Here is a 23,419-nt window from a genome sequence, read left to right on the forward strand (position 1 = left end):
AACAAGAAAATGTGCAATACGTTGGGTTAGGGCATTAAGAGAAAAAAAGTAGAAAAGGAGAATAATGAAGGAAGAAATTGGAAAAATAAAAACAATGTTCGTGGTTAACCATGAGAAAAAAGGGGGGGAAAAAAAAAATTCAACCAGGAACAGGGAAATGAAAAAATGCTGAAAACTAGGACGTGGGAGGGGAAGATTAAGAATGATAGTAAAAAAGACAAAAATATTAATAATAATAGTTGTTTTAAAACAGACAAATACAAGCAAACTAATCACCAGAAAAAAGAAAGTGGAAAAGTAAAAGATTAAAATAAAAAAAGAGAAAAATAAATCGGTGGAGACCAGGGCAGGGCTCCCAGGCTCCGTCTGAGCACACAGAGTGTGATGAAGTTCCTGTGGGCCCAGATGGTAGGTGGGAGTGGGGGATAGCCGCACCTCTGTTCACCAAGCAGGTGTGGGGTATAAGAGCAACAAGAGGAATGTTGTACCTTTAAAGTCTTGCAGGTCCGGAGAGTCCTTGGGGTTGCTGGGAAGCAGAACATGTTCCTAAGCCCCAGGAATCTGCGAGAGCACTGTCTCTTTAAATATCCAAAATAGTCGAGCCGCTTTTAGACCTTCAAAATGGCGGCGCCCTCTGGACCTACAAAAATCTACAGCTCAGACTGCCTTTCCCTTCACCTTCTCCATTTATTCCCCAGCCACCAGAGCAGTCCTCTGTGCAGTCCCTGGCTAGCAGGGCTGATTTTTGGGTTAATTCTTAAGTCATACCAGCACTCGGGAGTCTCCACGCTGTCTGTGCCATCAGGATTGCTCAGAATCGCGGCCAGACTGCAGCTCTGTATGTCTCCTTTTTTGGTATTTTTATGCAAATTCTTCTGCTAGTTGGGGTTTAGTCCACTTCTGTATCCTTCCCTTCAAGGCTCAGGGTCCAGGATTATCTTCTCTGTCTGTGTTAATTGGTTTCCCTCTTCTTTGTTGAAGAAGGCTTGTGCAGTCTTTCTGCCTAGTCCACTATCTTGCCAGAACTCTCAAAGTTGGTAATGTTTTGAAGGCATGTTTAATTTCCTCTTTTGTGATGGACCTGTTCCACTTTTCCACATCAGTCTGTGTTAGCTTTGGTAAGTGGTGTGTTTCTAGAAATCTGTCCATTTCTTTCAGATTTTCATATTTGTTGGAATACAGTTCTTCATAGTATCCTGATATTATGCTTTTTATTTCAGTTGGTTCTGTTGTGTTGTTGCCCATCTCATTTCTTATTCATGTTATTTGTATTCTCTCTTTTCCTTTGTTAAATTTGCCAGTGGTTTGTCAAGTTTATTGATGTTTTCAAAAAACCAACTTCTGGTCTTGTTGATTTTTTTCTATCGGAAATTTTTCTCTTTCAGGTTTTTATATATACTGTCCCATTGTCTTCTCACCTGCATGGTTTCTACTGAGAAATCTGAGCTTAGTCTTACTGGTTACCCCTTGTAGGTAACTTTCTGTTTTTCCCATGCTGCTTTCAGGATTCTTTCTTTGTCTTTGGTTTTAATGAGTTTCATAATGGTATGTTGTAGTGATTTTATTTTGCGGTCTATCCTGTTTGGGGGTTCATTGGACTCCTGAATGGATATACTCTCCTCTTTCATCATATCAGGCAATTTCTCCTCCAACAGATCTTGAACAATTTTCTCAGTGCTATTACTTTTCTCTTCCTGTTCTGGAATTCCAATGACACATAGGTTATTCCTTTTGATGGTATCCCACATGAACCTCAGGCTTGCTTCATTTTGTTTTGATTGTTTTTCTGATTTATCCCTTTCTAAAGAAGTACTCAGATATTTGTCTTCAATCTCATTAATTCTGTCTTCCATTGCATCAATTCTGCTCCTTTGCCCTTCTAATGTGTTATCTATTTCTGACAATTTAGTATTAATCTTCTGGATTTCTATCTGTAGATTTAGAATCATTTCTAATTTTTCATTTTGTTCTTGTATTTTCTTCTGAAAGTCTTTTAGGGTTTTTTTCTGTATTTTCTTTGTTCTGTCTCTTAATCCTTTGAAGATACCTAAATGTCATTCTTTTGAATTCCTTATCAGAGAGTTCCAATGCTGCTTCTTTCTCAGGGATGTGTTCTGGGTCTATATCCTGTTCCCTTGTCTCTACCACTTTATCTTGCTTCTTTGTGTTGACTGTGATGGTCTGTTGTCTCTGAGACATCATGGCATTTTTGTATTAAGATTTCTGTTAACTTTTTGTGGAGAGCAGCCAAGGGTGATTCAGGTTCTTCTTGGTGTTTATCTTATCATTGGCCCATTGGTGGAGAAGGAGGTGGTGGCTCTTGGTCAGTAAGTGAAGTTGCAGGAGGTGTGAGTGTAGTTGTGTCTTATGGGGACTGTTGCTGTCTCCCACTCAGTTAAACAAAAATTACAACTGAATAACCATCAAAAAACTAAAGGCACATGGACAAAAAATACACCATGTAATCACACAGGAACAGTAACCAAAAAAAGACAAGGGAAAAATAAGAAGGAAAAAAGAAGAAATCCTGCAATATCTGGGTATAGGGCAATAAGAGAAAAAAGGTAGAGGAGAATAATTAGAAAAAGAATGGGAAAAATGCAAAAAGAAAAACAAGGAACAGGGTTAACCCCGAGAAAAAAAAAATGCAACCATGAACAAGGAAAAGAAAAAGGAAAAGGAAAAAGGAAAAAATGCAACCATGAACAAGGAAAAGAAGTAGGACCAGGGAGGGGAAGAATAAAGAATAATAGTAAAAAGGACAAATGTATTAATAATAATAGTAGTTTTAAAACAGACAAAAACAAGCAAACTATAAACCAGAAACAAGAAAGAAAAAAAGAAAAGAAAAAGAAAAAAATTGGCAAAGGTTAGAGCAGGGCACACAGACTGGGATGAAGTTCCTGTGGGCCCAGTAGGTGGGTGGGAGTGGGGGGTGGCCACACCTCTATTCACCAAGGAGTGTGGGTATATGAGTAACAAGGGGAATGTCGCACTTTTTCAGTTGTCCAGGTCCGGCGTGTCCTTGGGGTTACTGGCAAGCAGAACCTGTTCTTAAGCCCCTGGAATCTTGGAAAGCGCTGTCTCTTTAAATATCCAAAATGGTCAAGCCGCTTGTAAACATTCAAAATGGCAGTGCCCTCCGGACAGTCAAAAGTCCACAGTTCAGCCTGCCTTTCTCTTCGCTGATGCTTCACGTTTAATTCCCCAGCCACCAGAGCAGTCCTCCCTGCAGTCCTTGGCTTGCAGAGCTGATTTTTAGGTTAATTCTTAGTTCCTACCACCACTCAGTACTCTCCACGCTGTTTGTGCTGTGCCGTTAGGCTTGCTCAGGATCGCTGCCACACCACAGCTCTGTATGTCTTCATTTTTGGTATTTTCATGCAAATTCTTCTGTTAGTTGGGGTTCAGTCTACTTCTATATCCTTCCCTTCAGGGCTCAGGGGTCCGGGATTATCTTCTGTATCTGTGTTAATTGGTTCTCCTTTTCTGTGTTGAAGAGGGTCCATGCAGTCTTTCTCCCTATTCTGCCATCTTACCGGAAGTCCAGAGATCTCTTTGTTGATGTAGAGGAATGCAACTGATTTTTGTATGTTCATCTTATATCCGGCCACAGTGCCGAATCTTTCAATTAGTTCCAGTAGTTTCCTTGCTGAGTTGCTGGGATTTTCTCTATGTAGGAGTATATCATCTGTAAAAAGGGATAGTTTTACTTCTTCCTTACCAATTTGGATGCCTTAAATTTCCCTTCATTGCCTTATTGCCCTGGCCAGGACTTTCAATACAGTGTTGAATGGAAGTGGTGATATAGGGCATCCTTGTCTGGTTTCCACTTGCAAGGGGAATGGTTTCACTCTCTGTCCATTGAGAATTATGTTGGCTGTTGCTTTTGCATATATGCCCTTGAGTGTGTTGAGGAATTTCCCTACTATTCCTGTTTTGCTGGGAGTTTTTTTTTATCAGGAATTGGTGTTGGATTTTATCAAATGCATTTCTACATCCATTGATATGATTGTGTTGTACTTTCCTTTTCTCTTGTTTATGTGATGGATTACAGTGATTGTTTTTCCAATGCTGAACCATCTTTGCATACCTGGTATGAATCCCATTTGGTTATGGTGTGTTTTTTGTATACTGTTGAATTCTGCTGGCTATGATTTTGTTGAAGACTTTTCCATCTATATTCATGAGGAACATTGCTCTGTAAATTTACTTTTAAGTGGTGCCTTTTCTTGGTTTTGGTATCAGGGTTATGCTTGTTTTATAAAATGAATTTCGGAGAATTCCATCATTTTTTATGTTCTGAAATAGTTTCAGTAGAATTGGGGTCAACTCTTTTTTGAATGTTTGGTAGAATTCTTCAGTGTAGCTGTTTAGGCCAGGACTTTTTTTGTTAATAGTTTTTTTATGACTTGCTCAATTTCTTCTTTTGTTATTGGTCTTTTCAAATTTCCTACTTCAGTCTTTGTTAGTTTAGGTGAGTAGTGTGTTTCTGGAAATTTGTCTATTTCTTTTACATTTTCTCATTAAATGGAGTTAAGTTCTTAGCATCCTGATACTATCCTATTTATTTCAGTTGGTTCTATTGTGACATCACACATTTCATTTCTTATTCATGTTATTTGCAGGGTTTTTTTTTTTTTTTTTTTTACCTTTGCTGAATTTGCAAATGGTTTGTCAATTTTATTAATATTTTCAAAGAACCAATTTCTAGCCTTATTGATTATTTTTCTGTTTCATTTATTCCTGCTGAAATCTTTATTATTTCTTTTCTTCTGGTGACTGTAGGCTTTTTCCCATTCCCTAATTGTTGGAGATGTTAGGTTAAGGTGTTGTTTTTGGCTCATTCTTTTTGAGGTGCACCTTTATTGCAATAAATTGCCTTCTGATCACTGCTTTTTCTGTGTTCCAAAGATTTTCGTGTATTATTCTTTCTTTCTTGTTTGAGTCGAGAAAATTTTAAATTTCATGTTTTATTCTGTTACTCAGTAGTTTTTAATGAGGGTGTTACTAACTGTATGTACATCCCCCCCTTTGATCTTCCTATAGTTGATTTCTAATTTTATAGCATTGTGATCTGAGAAGATGCTTTGCAGTATTTTGATGTTTAAATTTATTGAGGCTTGCTTTGGGTCCTAACATGTGTGGTCTCTTCTGGAGAAGGGTCCATGTGTGCTAGAAAAGGATGTATATTGTGCTATTGTTAGGCCAAGTGCTCTATATGTCTTTAAGTTCAAGTTGGGGTGGTTGCATTGTTTAGTTCTTCTTTGTCTTTATTGAGTTTCTTTTAATTGTTTTACCCTTCATGGAAAATGGTGTATTAAAGTCTCCTACTATTAGGCTTTGTCAGTTTTTCTTTTCAATTCTGTTAAAGTTTGATTTATGTATTTTGGGGCTCTGTAGTTGTGTGTGTACATTTTTATTATGGTCATGTCCTCTTGCTTGATTGATCCTGCAATCATTATATAACATCCTTCCTTTCCTCTTATGGTTATTTTCGTCTTAAAGTCTGTTTTATCGAAAATCAATATTGCCACTCCTGCGCTTTTATTTATTTATATTTTTTTAAATTTTTTTATTCTATTGTGATTTGGGTGAGAGTTTACGGAGCAAATTAATTTTCCATACAAAAGTTCATATACATTTTGTTTCATGACATTGATGTAATCCCCATAATATAACAGTTTTCTTCCCACTTCCTCCTTTTCCCTGTGTCCTTTCCTGTGCTTTCCTGTCCTCTAAGCTTTAATTATCACAAAATATCCTTCCTTGTCTCTTATGGTGGTGTTTGTTTTAAAGTCTATTTTATCAGAAATTAAAATTGCTACTCCTCTTATTTGAGTGCCCTTTGCTTGATACATTTGTTTCAGCTTTTGAGTTTTAATCTATTTTTGTCTTTGTGTCTAAGGTGTCTCTTGTAGATAACATATTTATCTGTCATGTTTTCTTATCCATTCTGCAAGTCTTTGTCTCTTGATAGGTGTGTTTAATCTATTTATATTCAGTGTAATTATCATCCAGTATTAATTTATTGCTATCATTTTATTATGTGTGTGTGTGTATGTGGTGTGTGGTATTGCTGATTTCTTTGCTCCACATAATTTTCTGTGCTGAGTTCATTTTGTTTATGCATTTTTAAAATCATTTCCTTAGTTGATCTTGTTTAAGTATTTGCTAAGTATTTGTTCCTTGCATCTTTTTAATTTTGATGGGAAGGTTTATTAATTTTCTTTGAGGCTACTTTGTTATTTATGATATTCTTTTGAAGTTTAAAACAGTCTATTATATCTCAAAATAGCATTGACTTCCTCTCCATTTAGAAGTACTGTACCTATACTGTTTCCCTGCTTTCCCTTTGTAGTTGTTATTTACCAATTGATGTCTCTGGTTTCCTATTTGCAGCCTAGTAAGTTTATTTTACTTTGGATACTTCTGTAACGGGGTTGGTTTCTGGGATATGTTGTCTTATGTGTTCATCACTGATTGTTGTCTACTGTTTTTGGTCCTTTGTCCAATGGAGTCCCTTTATCATCTCTTGTAAGTTTGGTCTGGTTTTACAAATTCTCTTTATTTCTGTTTATTTATAAATGTCCTAATTTTGCTGTCATATTTGAGGAACAATTTTGTTGGGTATATAATTCTTGGTTGGCAGGGTTTTGTTTTTTTTTTTTTTTTTCCTCCTTTCACAGTTTTATATAAGTCATTCCATTACCTTTTTGCCTGCATGGTTTCTGCCAAGAAATCAGACCTTAGTCATATTAGTTGTCCTTTGTAGGTAACTTTTCCTTTATACCATATTACTTTCAGGACTTTTTCTTTGTCTTTGGTTTTGGAAAGTTTGTTCATGTTTTGTAATGGTGATTTTCTTTTGGGGTCTATACTGTTTGGGGTTTGTGGTAGTTAAGTTTAGGTGTCACCTTGGCTGGGCCAGGTTGGGTGGCTGGGCAGCTGGATGTAGTTATTCCCCATGATGAGATTGGTAATTAACTCCATGCTGGATTCTATTGGAGCAGCTGAGTAGCTGCTTTAAGGATGTAGTCTGCTTCCAGTATATCAGAAGCGACTTTGAGGAAGCTCTGCAGCCTATGGCACACTTGAACCCTGCGTGTAGCTGAGTCGTTGCTCAGTAGCCTGCCATGCTCTACCAACCTGGGGACTTTGGGTGGACTTGAATCAATGGCCTGGTATGTGGTTTGGTAATATCGGGACTGTGCCTTTTCACTTGTCAACCTTGGGTTTGTCAGCCTCAGCAGCCAGCAGCTGCCTGAGTGAAGAGATGCCTTTAGCTTCAGTGGGCCAGGAGTAAGAGGCAGAGCTGAACCCCAAGGTCGAGGGGCTTTCACCCAGCCCCTAGCACCTGGCATTTGGAACTTGGACTTCTAGACTCCAAAACTATAAGAGAATAAACTCCTGTTTTTTAAAGCCTTCCCATTTGTGGTATATTCCTGTCAGAGCAGCAGTGGGTAACCAAAATAGGGTTCATTGAACTTCTTGAATGCATAACTTCTTGTCTTCATCGTATTAGGGAAGTTCTCTTAAAACAAATCTTCAACAGTTTTCTGTGGTTTTCTTTCTTTCCTCCTGTTCTGAAATTCCAACCACATGTAAGTTATTTCTCTTGATAGTGTCTCACATAAATTTTAGACTTTCTTCTTTTTTTTGGGGGGGGTTGTCCTTATTTCTGATTGTTCCCTTAACAAAGTACTATTGAGAGTTTTGTCTTCATTCTCACTAATTCTTTCATTGCTTCAATTCTGCTCTTCTGCCCTTTTGGTGTGTTGTTTATTTCTGATACCATGCTGTTAATCTTCTGGATTTCTATTTGCTATTTTTATGTATTTTCTAATTTTTCACTTATTTTTGCAATTTGTTCTTGTATTGTTTTTCTAAATTGTTCTAGAGTTTTGTCTGTTTTCCTTACTTTCATCAGTGTTTTTCTTGATTCCGTCATTGTTTTTCTTGATCTGTCTCTCAATCCATTAAAGGTACCTGAGTAGAATTCTTTTGAATTCCTTATCAGTTAGGTCCAATGCCACTTCTTCCCCAGGGTAATATTCTGGTCCTGTATTCTGGTCCCTTGTTTGTACTGTTTTATCTTCCTTCTTTATATATACTGAGATTGTCTGTTATCTACAAGACATTGTGATAATCATTGTATTTATATTTAATTTGTGATTTTGTGTTTCTGTGATTCGCCAAGGTTTATTTTATTTATTTATTTTTTAATCTGTTTAATTTGTTTTGATATACCTGAGTGAGTAGATCTGATGTGTTACTCTGTTTGCTAGTTTGGCAGCACTTTGGCACTCTCCACCTTTTTCCTGAGAATGTGGGCACAGATAGATGTCTGTTAGCTATTTATATGGAACAATTGAGGGTGAATTGGCTGGATTTGTCAATGTCTAAAGTTGACCAAAGGAGTTCTGGTAGCATGATACCTAAGCTATCTGACTGCTAACCAGAAGGTTGGTGGTTCAAACCCATCAGCCACTCCACAGAAGTAAGATTGGGCAATCTACTTCTGCAAAGATTTACTGCCTCGGAAACCCAATGACTATGAGTTGGGATTAACTCAATGGCAGTGAGTTTAGTTTTGGTTTTGGTAAAGTTGACCAGTTGGTGCAGAATTAATATGTGAATCTTGCCCAGTGGGTGTGGTTCCAGGAGGTGCAGATGTAGTTGAAATTTGTGGACAGGGTTGCTGTCTCCTGCCAGATTGGGAGGGGAAAAAAAAAATGAAAACAAGAGAAACAAAAAACCCAAACAGTGTAAGGAAGTAACCAGAAAAGAATGAAAAGAAAACCAACAGAATTAAAGTAGGAGAAGGTGAGAAAGAAAAATAAACACTATTGGGTGGCAGAGGAAGAAGAAAAGAAAATAAGACAAAAAAAAAATAGTAAGGAAAAAATGAGAAAAATGCAAAAAAAAAAAAAAATCAGGATTTAGGAAAAATGAAAAGAGGAAATGAAAAAAAGAAAGGAAAAGGAATGGAAACAAGAAAAGGGGAGAAAAACAGAAAAACCAAGAACCAGGAAAAGGAAAGAAAAGAAAGAAATAGGAAGGAAGAAAAAAGAAGAATGAAAGAAAAAATTAAACTAGGGAAGCAGGGCTCCTGGACAGTGTTTCTGCTAGTGTAGCAAGTGGTAGGCAGCAGGACATCTGGTTATGGCCCTGGTTCCTGCCTACCTAAAATGCAACTGGGGGCAGAGCCCCTTATCCCAAACAAGTTCTGCTGATTCAGAAGATGTCTGGGGGTAGGGCACTTGGATGTGGAAAAAGTTCCTACTGGCCCATACAGTAGCTGGGAGGAAGGCACCTGCTTCTAGAAGGAATCCTGCCAGCCCAAAATGTAGCTGTGCTCAGAATATCTGGTCCCAGAAAAAGTTACTGATATGTCAGAAAGCAGCTGGATGCAGGGCCCTTGTTCTCAGAAAAAGTTCCTGCCAACTTCAAAGGCAGCTAGTTGTAGGGTGGTCTCAGCAAAAGTTCCTGCCAGCACAAAAGGCTGCTGATAGTAGGGTAGCTGATCTCAGAACTAGTTCTTGTCTACCCAGAAAGCAGCTGAGGGAGGACTCCAGATCCCAGATGAGTTCCTGCTGACCCAGAAGATGTTTGGAGACAGTGCTCCTTCACCCAGAAAATATTCCTGCTGGTCCAGAGGGCAGTTGGAAGCAAGGCACCTAGTTCCACAGAGAGTTCCTGCTGGCCTAAGAAGCAGCTGTGGGCAGGATGTCTGGTCCCAGGCAAAGTTCCTGCTGTCTAAAAGGGAACTAGGTATGGTGTGCTATTCCCAGAAAAAGTTCCTGCCTTTCAAAAAGGCAGCTGGATGTAGGGTACTTGATCTCAGAAAAAGTTCCTTCCGGCCTAAAAGGTGCCTGGGAGCCAGGCACCTAGTCCTGGGACCAGTTTCTGCCTGTCCACAGGGTAGCTGGTGGCATGGTCCTTGGTCTGGGATGGAATTCTTGCTGGTTCAGAAGGTGGGTGAGGATGGGCAGTGGCCACATCTCTGCTTACTGGGAAGGTGTGGGGTACAAAGGGAGTATTGTACCTTTCTGGTCATCAGACACCAGTGTGCTTGCCCATGCAGTCCTTGACAAGTAAAGCCGATTATCAGGTTGCTCCCTGTAGATCTGAACGCTGTTTGTAAATATTTAAAATGATCACGCTATTAGGCCAGTTAACAGACCACAGCCCCATGTGTGTCTTCATTCACCGTTTCATTCAGTTTCTTATACTAGTTGGTATTTAATCCACTTCTTTATCCTTGCCTACAAAACTCAGGGTTCCAGGATTTTCTTCTGTATCTGTTTAAATTGGTTTCTCATTTCTTTGTTGTAGAGGATCTGTATAGCTTGTCTGCCTATTCCTCCATCTATCTAGAAGTCCATGATTGAATATTTTTGCATATGCTTAGGCATCATTTGATTTTGTCTTTTGTAAGAGGTGCATTGAAATAGTGATCCTACATCTGAATTGTTACATTCTGTGTGTACATGTATTTTTTGTGAGAGTATTTCCCCTTCATTATTTACTTTTAAACATTTTTCTTATTTTTTATTTTGCATTACAGAAGTTAATATGTTTATGTAGTCAAATTCATAATTTGTCTCTTTTATGATTTCTTTGGTTTCTGCAAGTTATTTTTATGATCTCACTTTGAGTTATAGTCCATACAGGGCATTATTTCATTAAAAACTAACCTTATAAAACTAACCAGTTGCTAATTCCTACTCATGGCGAGTTCAGGTATATCGAAGAAAAACTATACTCCATGTAATTTTCAGTGGCTGATTTTTTGGAGGTAAATCATCAGTCCTTTCTTGCAGTGTGCCTCTGGTGGACTCAAATCTCCAATCTTTTGTTTAGAAGCCAAGCACTTAATTGTTTGCACCACTCAGACACTTACAACTTTATAAAAGCCAAAGTAAAATGAAGCATTTCATTTTTGTGAAATGGTCCAGGGAATGTAACTTCCTCTGTCTTTTGTGTCTTACGACTTAGAGTGTTCTTAGGTAAAGATTTATTACAACTGCCCTATTCTTGTGCAGTTTAAATGTTTCCCTTCTTTTGCTTTTCAGATCATTCATAGTTTTACAAGGCGGATCCAAACCAAAATTAAAGATCTACTACAGCAAATGGAAGAAGGGCTGAAGACAGCTGATCCACATGACTGCTCTGCTTATACTGGTTGGACAGGTGAGAATATGGAGTATAAGAAACTGACGTGTTGTATTCTTGGGTTATAAGATTAAGACTTGGGTTAAGATTTGCCTTTGAAGCTTTCTTTCAAAATAATAAAGTATACATACCATTTTTAAAAAATTTATTTTAATTTTTTTTATTTTTGCAGTGTTTACTCCCCTCCCCTTCCCACCCTTGGTAACCAACAAAGAAAGTTTCCTTCCATATATAAACCTTTCCTTGATGTTTTACAATAATGAACTAATACAGTATTTGTCCTTCTGTGATTGACTTATTTCACTCAGTATAATGTCCTCCAAGTTCATCTACATTATATGGTGTTTTGCAGATTCTATATTATTCTTTAGTATTCCATTGTATGTACCATAGTTTGGTTATCCATTCTGTTATTGATGGGCACGTAGGTTGTTCCATCTTTTTGCTATTGTAAATAGTGCTGCGATGAACATGGATGTGTGTATATCTGTTCTTGTCCTGGCTCTCACTTCTTTAAGATATATACCTAGTAATGGGATTGCTGGATCAAATAGTATCTCCAATTCTAACTTTTTACTGCTTTCCACAGTGGTTGTATCATTTTACACTCCCCCCAGCACTGTATGAAAGTCTTAATCTCTCTGTATCCTCACCAGCATTTGTTATTTTCTGTCTTGTTGAACTTTGCTATTAGTGCTGGGGCAAGATGGTTTCTCATTGTTGTTTTAATTTGCGTCTCCCTCAGAGGGGTCGTATGAGTCAGGAATGAGACAACACTGAGTTTGTTTTTGTTTTTAATGGCTAATGATCGTGAACATTTCTTCATGTGTTTGTTGGCCCCCTGATTATCCTCTTTGGTGAAGTGTTTATTCATGTCTTCTGCCCATTTTTTAATTGTATTGTTTGTTTTTTTGTTGTTGAGGTGTTGGAGTTTTCTATAAATTTTGCATACCATTTTAATGAAGTCTTAGGCTGCACTTTCACTGATGAGATGCTTTGCCATTTCCTCTCTAAAGATATGCTTTCTGTCTGAAGTTTGAATTTAATATGCAGTGGTCAGCACAGCAACAATTGTGAGGATAGCACAGAACTGGGCAGTGTTTTGTTTTGTTGTACTTAGGGTCACTGTGGGAAGGAGCTCTGCTGGTGTAGTGGCTAAGGCATTTGACTGCTAACCAGAAAGCTGGTGGTTCTCTACTTCTGTAGACATGCCGCCTCAGAAACCCAAGGAGGGGTCACTGTGAGTCAAATCGACTCGATGGCAGTGAGTTTGGCTCAGTTTTTAGGGTCATTATGAGTTGGAACCAACTCGAGGTGCCTAACAACAACAACATTAAACATGTGATTATCTATAGATGGTGGGTAGGGGAAGAGAGTGCAGGGACAATGTGGAAGCAAGACTTCTTGCACACCCATATTATGCAGGTTAAGTACAACACTTTTAGTCATAGGATAATATCTATACAAAGAAAGATGAGTTAATACTACTATTCTTCAAATTTATACACCAACCACTAATGACAAAAATGAAGAATTAAAGCTTTTTACCAACTTAATGCACTCTGAAATTGATCAAACAGGCAATCAAGATGCATTAACTGAAATGAAAAAGTTGGAAACAAAGACGAAGTGTTGTTGTTGTGTTGTTAGGTGACATCAAGTCATCTCCGACTCATAGTGACCTTATGCACAGCAGAACAAAACACTGCCCGGTCCCACGCCAGCTCTAAGATCCTTGCTATACTTGAGCCCAGCGCCAAAGCATCTGTGTCAGTCCGTCTTGTTGAGAGCCTTCTCCTCTTTCGTCGATCCTCCACCTTACCAAGCATGACATCCTTCTCCAGGTAATGGTCCCTTCTGATAACATGACCAAAGTAGGTGAGACAAAGTCTGGCCATTCTCACTTCAAAGGAGCATCTCAGCTGCACTTCCTCCAGGACAGATCTGTTAGTTCTTTTAGCAGTCCATGGTGCTTTCAGCATTCTTCACCAGCACCACATCTCAAAAGCACCCACTCTTCTTTGGTCTTCCTTATTCATTGTCCAGCTCTCACATGCATACGAGGCGATTGGAAATATCATGGCTTGTGTCAGCCCACTTTAGTCCTCAGGGAGACATCTTTGGTTTTCAGCACTTGAAAGAGGTCCTTTGCAGCCAGTTTGCCTACTGCTATATATCTTCTGATGTCCTTACTGCTGCTTCCATTGGTGTTGATTATAGAACCAAGCAATGTGAAGTCTTTGACAACTTCATTCTTTTCTTCATTCATCATGATGTTGCTTATAGTTCCAGTTGTGAGGATTTTGTTTTCTTTATATTGAGATGTAATTCATACTGCAGACTGTGGTCTTCAATATTCATCAGTAAGTATTTCAAATCATCCTCACTTTCAGGATGCAAAGTTGTGTTGTCTACGTATTGCAGGTTGTTAATGATTCTCCTCCAATCCTGATGTCACGTTCTTCTTCATATAGTCCACCTTCTTGAATTATTTGTTCAGCATACAGATTGAATAAGTATAGTTAAAGATACAACCCTGATGCACTCCCTTCTTGATTTTAAACCATGCAGTGTCCCCTTGTTCTGTTCAAACGACAGCCTCCTGATCTTTGTTCAGGTTCCTAATGAGTACAATCAAGTGTTCTGCATTCCCATTCTTCTCAATGTTACCCATGATTTGTCATGATCCACACAATCAAATGCTTTTGCATAGTCAATAAAACACAAGTAAACATCTTTCTGGTATTCTTTGCTTTGAGCCAAGATGCATCTCCCATCAGCAGTGATATCCCTTGTTCCATGTCCTCTTTTGAATCCAGCTTGCATTTCTGGAAGTTCACTGTCAGTATACTTGCTGAAGCCATTTTTGAATTATATTCAGTAAGGTTTTACTTGTGTGTGATATTAATGATATTGTTCTATGAATTCCACATTGTGTGGGATCACCTTTCTTTGGAATGGGTAAAAATATGGATCTCTTCCAGTCAGTTGGCCAGGTAGCTGTCTTCCAAATCTCTTGACATAGATGAATGAGTTCCTTCAATGTGGCATCTATTTGTTGAAACATCTCAATGGGTATTCCATCAATTCCTGGAGCCTTATTTCACCGATTCCTTCATTGCACCTTCAACTTCTTCCTTCAGTACCATTGGTTCTTGATCATATGACACCTCCTGAAATGGATGAACATTGACCAGTTCTTTTTGATACAGTGACTCTGTGTATTCCTTCCATCTTCTTTTGATGTTTCCTGCATCATTCAATATTTTGCCCTTAGAATCTTTCAGTATTGCAACTCAAGGCTTGAATTTTTTGTTCAGTTCTTTTAGCTTGAGAAATGCTGAGCTTGTTCTTCCCTTTTGGTTTTCTAACTGCAGGTGTTTGCACATTTCATTATAGTAATTGACTTTGCCTTCTCGAGCTGCTCTTTGAAATCTTCTGTTTAGCTCTTGTAGCTTGTCACTTCTTCCATTTGCTTTAGCTGTTCTCCACTCAAGGGCAAGAAGTTTCAGAGTCTCTTCTGATGTCCATTTTGGTTTTTTCTTCCTTTCCTGTCTTTTTAATGACCTTTTACTTTCTTCATGGATGATGTTCTTGATGTCATCCTGCAGTTCCTGTGGTTTTCGGTCATTGGTGTTCAATTCATCAAATCTATTCTTTAGTTGGTCTCTAAATTTAGGAGGGATATATTCAAGGTCATATTTTGGCTCTCATTGATTTGTTTTAATTGTCTTCAATTTCAAGGTTAATTTGCATATGAGCAGTTGATAGTCTGTTCCACAGTCAGCTCCTGGCCTTGTTTTGGCTGAAGATATTGAGCTTTTCCACCTCCTCTTACCACAGATGTAGTCAGTCTGATTCCTGCATACTCCATCTGGCAAAGTCCACATGTATAGCTGCCATTTGTGTTGTTGAGAAAAGGTATTTGCAATGAATAAGTCGTTGGTTTTGCAAAATTCTATCATGAAATCTCCAGCGTTATTTCTGTCATCGAGGCCAAATTGTCCAACTACCAGTGATTCTTCTTTGTTTCCAATTTTGTTGGTAGTTGGAAAATATGACCTTGGCACAGAAATGACATTGGCGATCAGATGATAGAATTTTGCAAAATCAATGACTTATTCATTGCAAGTTCAGTTTTCAACAACATAAATGACACTATACACGTGGACCTCACCAAATGGAATACACAAGAATCAAATCAGCTACATCTGTGGAAAGAGACAATGGAGAAGCTTAATATTATCAGTCAGAACAAGGGGAGGGGTCAGCTGAGGAACAGTTAATAAATTGCTCATATGGAAATTCAAAGTGAAGCTGAAGGAAATGAAAACAAGTCCACAGGCGCCAGTATACAGCCTTGAGTATATGCCACCTGAATTTAAAGATTATCTCAAGAATAGATTTGACAGAATGAACACTAATGACTAAAGAACAGACAAATTGTATGATGACATCAAGGACTTTGTACATGGAAAAAGTGAAAGGTAATTAAAAAGACAGGAAAGAAAGAAAAAAACAAATGTCACAAGAGACAAAAATATGCTGTTGAACATTGAGTAGCTAAAATGAAAGGAAGAAATGATAAAGTAAGAGATTTAAACAGAACATTTCAAATAGTGGCTCCAGAAAACAAAGTAAAGTATTATAATGAATTGTGCAAAGACCTGCCATTGGAAAACCAAAAGGAAACAACATGTTGGACATTTTTCAAGTTGAAAGAAAGGAAAAAAAAATTCAAGCCTTTAGTTGCAGTATTTCAGTATTCTGTGGGCAATACAGTTGAGTGACACAAGACGCATCAGAAGAAGAGGAAGACCCTTGTCACCACTCCTGTTCAATATTGTACTGGAAGTCCTAGCCAGAGCAATAAGGCAAAAAAGGGAAGTAAAAGGCATCCAAACTGGTAAACAAGAAATAAAATTATCTGTATTTGCAGATGACATGATACTATAAATAGGTAATCTCAAAAGTTTAGTAAGAAAACTACTGAAACTAACTGACAATTTCAGCAAAGTGGCAGAGTACAAAATCAACTTACAAAAATCAGTCAGATTCCTTTACATTAACAGAGAACTCTGGAAAGGAAATCAGGAGAGCAAAGCAATAATATTTACCATAACCACCCAAAGGATGAAGTACTTAGGAATAAATCTAACCAGAGACACAAAAGACCTATACAAAGAAAACTACAGAAAACTGTTACAAGAAAACCTACAGAAATTAAAGAACATGCCATGCTCATGGATGGGAAGAATAAATATTTTGAAACTGTCAGTACTACCCAAAGCAATCTATATTATTCAATGCTATCCCAATCCAGATATGGATCTCTTCCAGTCAGTTAGCCAGGTAGCTGCCTTCCAAATCTGTTGGCATAGATGACTGCATGTTCAATTTTCAAAATTCTTCAAGGACATGGAAAAACTAATCACCAACTTTATATGGAAAGGAAAAAGACTCCTGATACGTAAACCACTACTAAAGAACAAAGCAAGGGAGGCCTCACGCTGCCCAATCTCAAAACTAGTACATAGGTTTTCAGTTAAAACACAGGTAGTTAAAACATCATGGTATTGATATAGTGACAGACACATAGACCAATGAAACAGAATTAAGAATCCATCCACCTATGGATAATTGATCTTTGATAGAGGGTCAAAACTCATTAAATGGGGAAGAGATAGTATTTTAGCAAATGTTGGCAAAACTGGATATCCATTTGCAGAAAAATGAAATGAGACCTCTATCACGCACCATATACAAAAACAAAATTGAGTTGAATCATTTTAAAGGATTAAAAAAGAAGAAAAAAATAGCAGAAATACACAGAGTCACTGTATCAAAAATAATTGGTCAATGTTCAGCCATTTCAGGAGGTAGCATATGATCAATAACCGATGGTATAGAAGGAAGAAGCCCAAGCTGCACTGAACACAGTGATGAAAAACAAGTTTCCAGGAATTGATGGAATACTAATTGAGATGTTTCAACAAATGGATGCAATGCTGGAAGCGTGCAGTCATCTATGCCAACAAGTTTGGAAGGCAGCTACCTGGCTAACTGACTGGAAGAGATTCATATTCGTGCCCCTTCAAAAGAAACTAGATGCAACAGAAAGTGCACATTCTCAAACAGTATCATTATTATCACATGCAAGTAAAATTATGCTGAAAATAATTCAGAAACTTGCTTGCAGTAGTATATTACCAGAGAGCTGCCAGAAATTTGAGCCAGATTCACAAGAAGACATGGAAAGAGGCATATCAATGCTGATGTCAGATGGACCTTGGCTGAGAGCAGAGAATACCAGAAAGATACTTACCTATGTTTTATTGACTATGCAAAGGCACATGAATGTGTACATCATCACTATGAATAACACTGCAAAGAATGGGAATTCCAGAATACTTTATTGTGGTCATGTGGAACTTGTACATAGACCAAGAGGCAATCATTCAAGCAGAACAAGGAGATACCATGTAGTTTAAAGTCTGGAAAGGTGTACATCAAGGTCATAGACTTTACCATACTATTCAATTTGTATGCTGAGCAAATAATCTGAGAAGCTGGAGTATATGAAGAAGAATGTGGCATCAAGATTGGAGGAAGAGTCATTAACAACCTTCAGTATGCAAACGATACAACTTGATTTGCTGAAATTGAAGAAGACTTGAAATACTTACTGATGAAGATAGAAGACTACAGACTTTAATATGGATTACACCTCAACATAAAGGAAACAGAAATCCTGACTACTGATGAAATACACAACATCATGATAAATGGAGAAGATATTGAAGTTGTCAAGGATTTCAATTTTCATGAGTCAATAATCAATGACCATGGAAGCACCAGTCAAGAAACCAAACAACGCACTGCATTGGGCAAATCTTGTGCAAAAGACCTCTTTAAACTGTTACTTTAAAAAATCCTACAAGATGTCATTTTGAGGACTAAAGTGCCCCTGACCCAAGCCAGTGCTGTTTTCAGTCACCTCATAAGCATTTGAAAGCTGAACAATGAATAAAGAAGATTGAATAAGAATTGATGCCTTTGAATTACAGTGTTGGCAAAAATTATTAAATATACTGTCAACTTCCAGAAGAGCAAACAGATGTGTCTTGGAAGACAAACAGAACACTCCTTAGAAGCAAGAATGGTGAGATGCCATCTCACAACCTTTGGACATGTTATTAGGAGGGACCAGTCCCTGGAGAAGGACATCATGCTTGGTAAAGTAGAGAGCAAAAAAGAGGAAGACCTTCAATGAGATTAATTGACACACTGGCTCAGATATAGCAGCAATTGTGAGGATGGCGCAGGACCGGGCATTGTTTCATTCTGTTGTACATGGTTTTGGTATGAGTAGAACCGACTCCACGGCACCTACAAACAACAAATATAGTTTGACTTTCAAATCCTGTTAATGTTCAATACTTAAAAAGCAGTCCCTCAAACTGAAAATAAAGCTATAAAACTGGAAACATCTACATGATTTTAAAAAAAGTGTAATGATTTATGCAAAAAGAATTACACATTTTAAAAATCATCATTTTGTAACACATGAGAAAATTTTGACTCAAGCAAAGATTGTCAATTAGTGTGAAACCATTAGTTGATGGAGATACAACATTGGAATGATGCCATACTAATCATTCTGCTCATAAGGAGAAGAGCCTAGCTGTACCCTGCAGCTATCAGGGTGTCACTACCATAGTCTAAGGGTGAATCTTAGCATCCATTATAGTGGGGTAACAAATATGGTATATCTCCTGATATGATCCAGAAGTAGGACTTCTCAGGACAAATAGTTTGGTCTCCACTGTGTTGAGTTGATTCCGACTCATACTGACCCTACAGTGACCCTATAGGGTTTCCAAGATTGTAAATTTTTATGAAATTAAACTGCCATATCATTCTCTTATGGAGTTGCTGATGGTTTCCAATCACCGACCTTTCTGTTAGCAGCCAGGTACTCAACCATATTGGCACTGGGACTCCTATGGCCAGTACAGAGTCATGGAAAAAAAAAGTTCCAAAATAAAAGAATCTTAAGGGATAAAACAACCAGACACAGTGTTGGTTACTAGAATGGCTTCTGCTTTGGACCACCCAGCAAAAAAACTCAAGAAAAACATTTTGGAACAATTGGGGAAATATGACTATAGATTGGGTGTTAAAGAATACAGTTGTTATGTCTCCTGGATTAACATTTTTCCAGTAAACTGCCTCTTGGTTTTAAATACTTAAAGAAATTGTTCAACAAACAATGATTTTCCTTAGTACAATGTTTTTCAGGTGATGTTTATATAGAAACTATCCCCAAATTCAATACAACCTATTTTTACAAAAGGATGTACAGAAAAGTCTTCAGTTACCTAAAAACAACTGATAAGACATCAGTATCCTGTGTAGAAATTTTGAAAAGTGTATGCAGTACCAAGAAAGGGAATGTGTATATCAGAGGTTGCTAGAGCCACAAAAGGCACTACATTATAATACTCAGAAGAGTCATTCTCAGCTACTGTCCTTTTGACCTGAATGTGTTCCCACAGTACCATTCCTATTTGGTCCTTACTTTTGCTTGGTGTTGTAAATACCAAAAAAAAAAAAAAAAAACAAACCACACTCGTTGCCATTGATTTGGATCTGACTCATAGTGACCCCTCCTTGGGTTACTGAAGTGGTATTACTATGGAAGTAGATTGCCCAACCTTCCTTCTGAGGAATGGCTGGTGGGTTTGAACCACCAGCCTTCTGGTCAGAGGTCAAAGGCCTTGGGCACTATGGCACCAGAGCACTTGATATTGTAAATAAGTGCCCCAAAAGTTAAGAAAGTGGTGAAAAAAATTGTGGAGAAGGTAGCAAAGCAAATGAGGAAAGCATTCACAATAGAAAAGAGAGTGTTATTGCATTACAACTCTGTTGTTGTGTTGTTAGGTGCCATCAAGTCACCTCCAACTCATAGCGACCCTACGCACAGCAGAATGAAACACCACCAGGTCCCACGCCAGCTCAATGATCCCTGATATATCTGAGCCCATCGTGTTAACCACTGTGTCTATCCATCTCATTGAGGGCCTTCCCTTCCTTCATCTACCCTCCACCTGAGCAAGCATGACACCCTTCTCCAGGGAATGGTCCCTTCTGATAACATGACCAAAGTAGGTGAGACAAAGTCTGGCCATTCTTCCTTCCAAGGAGCATTCTGGCTGTACTTTCTCCAGGAAAGATTTGTTAGTTCTTTTAGCAGTCTTTGGTTCTTTCGGCATTCTTCTCCAGCACTACAACTAAAAGGCATCTACTCTTCAGTCTTCCTTATTCACTGTCCAGCTCTCACATGCATATGAGGTGATTAAAAATATCATGGCTTGTGTCAGACGCACCTTAGTCCTCAAGGAGACATCTTTGCTTCTCAGCACTTGAAAGAGGTCCTTTGCAGCCATCTTGCCCAGTGCTATACGTCGTCTGATGTCCTGATTGCTGCCTCCATTGGCATTGATTGTAGAACCAAGCAATGTGAAGTCTTTGACAACTTCAATCTTTTCTCCATTCATAGTGAGGCTGCTTACAGGTCCAGTTTGAGAATTTTTGTTTTCTTTACATTGAGATGTAATCCATACTGCAGCCTTCAGTCTTCATCAGTAAGTGTTTCAGGTCATCCTCACTTTCAGCAAGCAAAGTTGTGTTGTCACTGTATCGCAGTTTGTTAATGAGCCTTCCTCCAATCCTGATGCCATGTTCTTCCTCATATAGTCCAGCTTCTTGGATTATTTGCTCAGCATATAGATTGAATAAGTATGGTGAAAGGATACAACCTGACGAGCTCCCTTCTTGATTTTAAACCATGCAGTGTCTCCTTGTTCTGTTCAAACGACAGCCTCCTGGTCTGTGTACAGGTTCCTCATTAGTAAATTAAGTGTTCAGGAATTCCCATTCTTCTCAATGTTATCCACAGTTTGTTAGGATCCACACAATCAAATGTTCTTGCATAGTCAATAAAACACAAACATCTTTCTGGTATTCTTTGCTTTGAGCCAAGATCCATCTGACATCAACAGATATCCCTTGTTCCATGTCCTCTTCTGAATCCAGCTTGTACCTCTGGAAGTTACCTGTCAATATACTGCTACACCGTTTTTGAATTTTACTTGCATGTGATATTAATGATATTGTTCGATAATTTTCACGTTCTGTGAGATCACCTTTCTTTGGAATGGGCACAGATAAGGATCTCTTCCAGTCAGTTGGCCAGGTAGGTGTCTTCGAAATCTCTTGACATAAACAAGTGAGTGCCTCCAGTGGGGCATCCATTTGTTGAAACATCTCAATGTGTATTGCGTCAATTCCTGGATCCTTGTTCTTCACTACTTCCTTAAGTGCAGCTTCTACTTTTTCCTTCAATACCACTGGTTCTTGATCATATGCCACCTTCTAAAATGGATGAAGATTGACGAGTTTTTTTGGTACAGTGACTCTGTGTATTTCTTCCATCTTCTTTTGATACTTCTTGCACCATTCAATATTTTGCCCATAGAATCTTTCAATACTGCAACTTGAGGCTTAAAATTTTCCTCAATTCTTTCAGCTTGAAGAATGCTGAGCGTGTTCTTCCCATTTGGTTTTCTAACTACAGGTCTTTGCACATTTCATTATAGTAATTGGCTTTGTCTGCTCGAGCTGTTCTTTGAAATCTTCTGTTCAGCTCTTTTATTTCGTAATTTCTTCCATTTGCTTTAGCTACTCTCCATTCAAGGGCAAGTTTCAGAGTCTCTTCTGACATCCGTTTTGGTCTTTTCTTCTTTCCTCAACTTTTTAATTACCTCTTGGTTTCTTCATGGATGTTGTTCTTGATCTCATCCCATAATTCTTCTGGTTTTCAGTCCTTGGTGTTCAATGCATCAAATCTATTCTTTAGATGGTCTCTAAATTCAAGAAGGATATATTCCATGTCATATTTTGGCTCTGGTGGACTTGTTTTAATTGTCTTCAACTTCAAGTTGAACTTGCATATGAGCAGTTGATGGTCTGTTCCATTATCAGCTCCTGGCCTTGTTTTGGCTGAAGATATTGAGCTTTTCCATCTCCTCTTGCCACAGATATAGTCAATCTGATTCCTGTGTACTCTGTCTGGTGAAGTCCACATGTATAGCCACCGTTTGTGTTGTTGAGAAAAGGTATTTGCAGTGAATAAGTCGGTGGTCTTGCAAATGTCTGTCATGCAATCTCCAGCATTATTTCTGTCAACAAGGCCAAATTTTCTAACTACCGTGATTCTTTCTTTCCAACTTTTGCATTCCAATCATCAGTGATAAGCAACACATCTTGTTTGCATGTTCATTCAGTTTCAGACTGCAGAAGTTGATAAAAATCTTCAATTTTCTCATGTTTGGCTTTGGTGGTTGGTGCATAAATTTGAATAATAGTTGTATTAAGTATTCTTCCTTGTAGGTGTATGAATATTATCCTATCACTGACAACATTGTACTTCATGAGAGATCTTGAAACATCCTTGGAGAAAGATGTTGTGCTTAGTAAAGTAGAGTGTCAGTGAAAAAAAGGAAGACACTTGACAAGATGAATTGATAGAGTGGCTTCAATGATGGTCTCAAGTATAGCAAGGATTATGAGGATGATGCTTGACCAGACAGTGTTTCATTCTTTTGTACATAGGATTGCTGTGATTCTGAGTCTACTCAACAGCAGCTAACAGCAGCATAGGTTTTTAGGTTCATAATTTAACTAGATCAGCATTCTGTTTTTAGGGGTTTCTGAGCCAGGCAGTGGCTTTTTATGGTGATTATTTAATTTGAAATTTACAGGTACTTAGCTTTTAACTACCTGTTATCCTATATGTTTATAATTTAAGTTTTTGAATACAGAAAACTCACACTCAGGGAAATGATCAGTAATAAATATTGAAGGGCTTTTGTTTTTGTTTTATCCCAAAGATTCCAAATAGGCTACTATTAGATCTGTTTGATTTACCATCTTTAAAGGAACAGATAATAACAAAAGAAGGATTTCTCAAAAACGTTTTAAAATATGAGACAGAGAGGAGAGTTCCAGCAAGATGGTGGACTAGGCAGAAAGACTGCACAGACCCTCTTCAACAAAGAAAAGGGAAACCAGTTAACACAAACACAGAAGATAATCCTGGACCCCTGAGCCTTGAAGGGAAGGATATAGAAGTGGACTGAACCCCAACTAGCAGAAGAATTTGTGTGAAAATACCAAA

At 38.1% G+C, this 23,419-nt stretch overlaps 1 protein-coding gene across 1 annotated transcript in view; it reads left to right on the forward strand.

Annotated features, from left to right (window-relative positions):
* The window catches only part of LANCL2 (LanC like 2), a 131,025-nt gene that overhangs the window by 59,045 nt on the left and 48,561 nt on the right, over window positions 1-23,419 (forward strand). The window contains exon 2 of the mRNA XM_007941246.2: window positions 11,079-11,196. Within this exon, the coding sequence (XP_007939437.1) occupies window positions 11,079-11,196 (118 nt within the window). The remainder of the gene's footprint in view (window positions 1-11,078; window positions 11,197-23,419) is intronic.

This window comes from Orycteropus afer, unplaced genomic scaffold (assembly GCF_000298275.1).
Source record: "Orycteropus afer afer isolate SDZICR_OR568_19922 unplaced genomic scaffold, OryAfe1.0 scaffold00077, whole genome shotgun sequence".
Taxonomy (NCBI): domain Eukaryota; kingdom Metazoa; phylum Chordata; class Mammalia; order Tubulidentata; family Orycteropodidae; genus Orycteropus; species Orycteropus afer.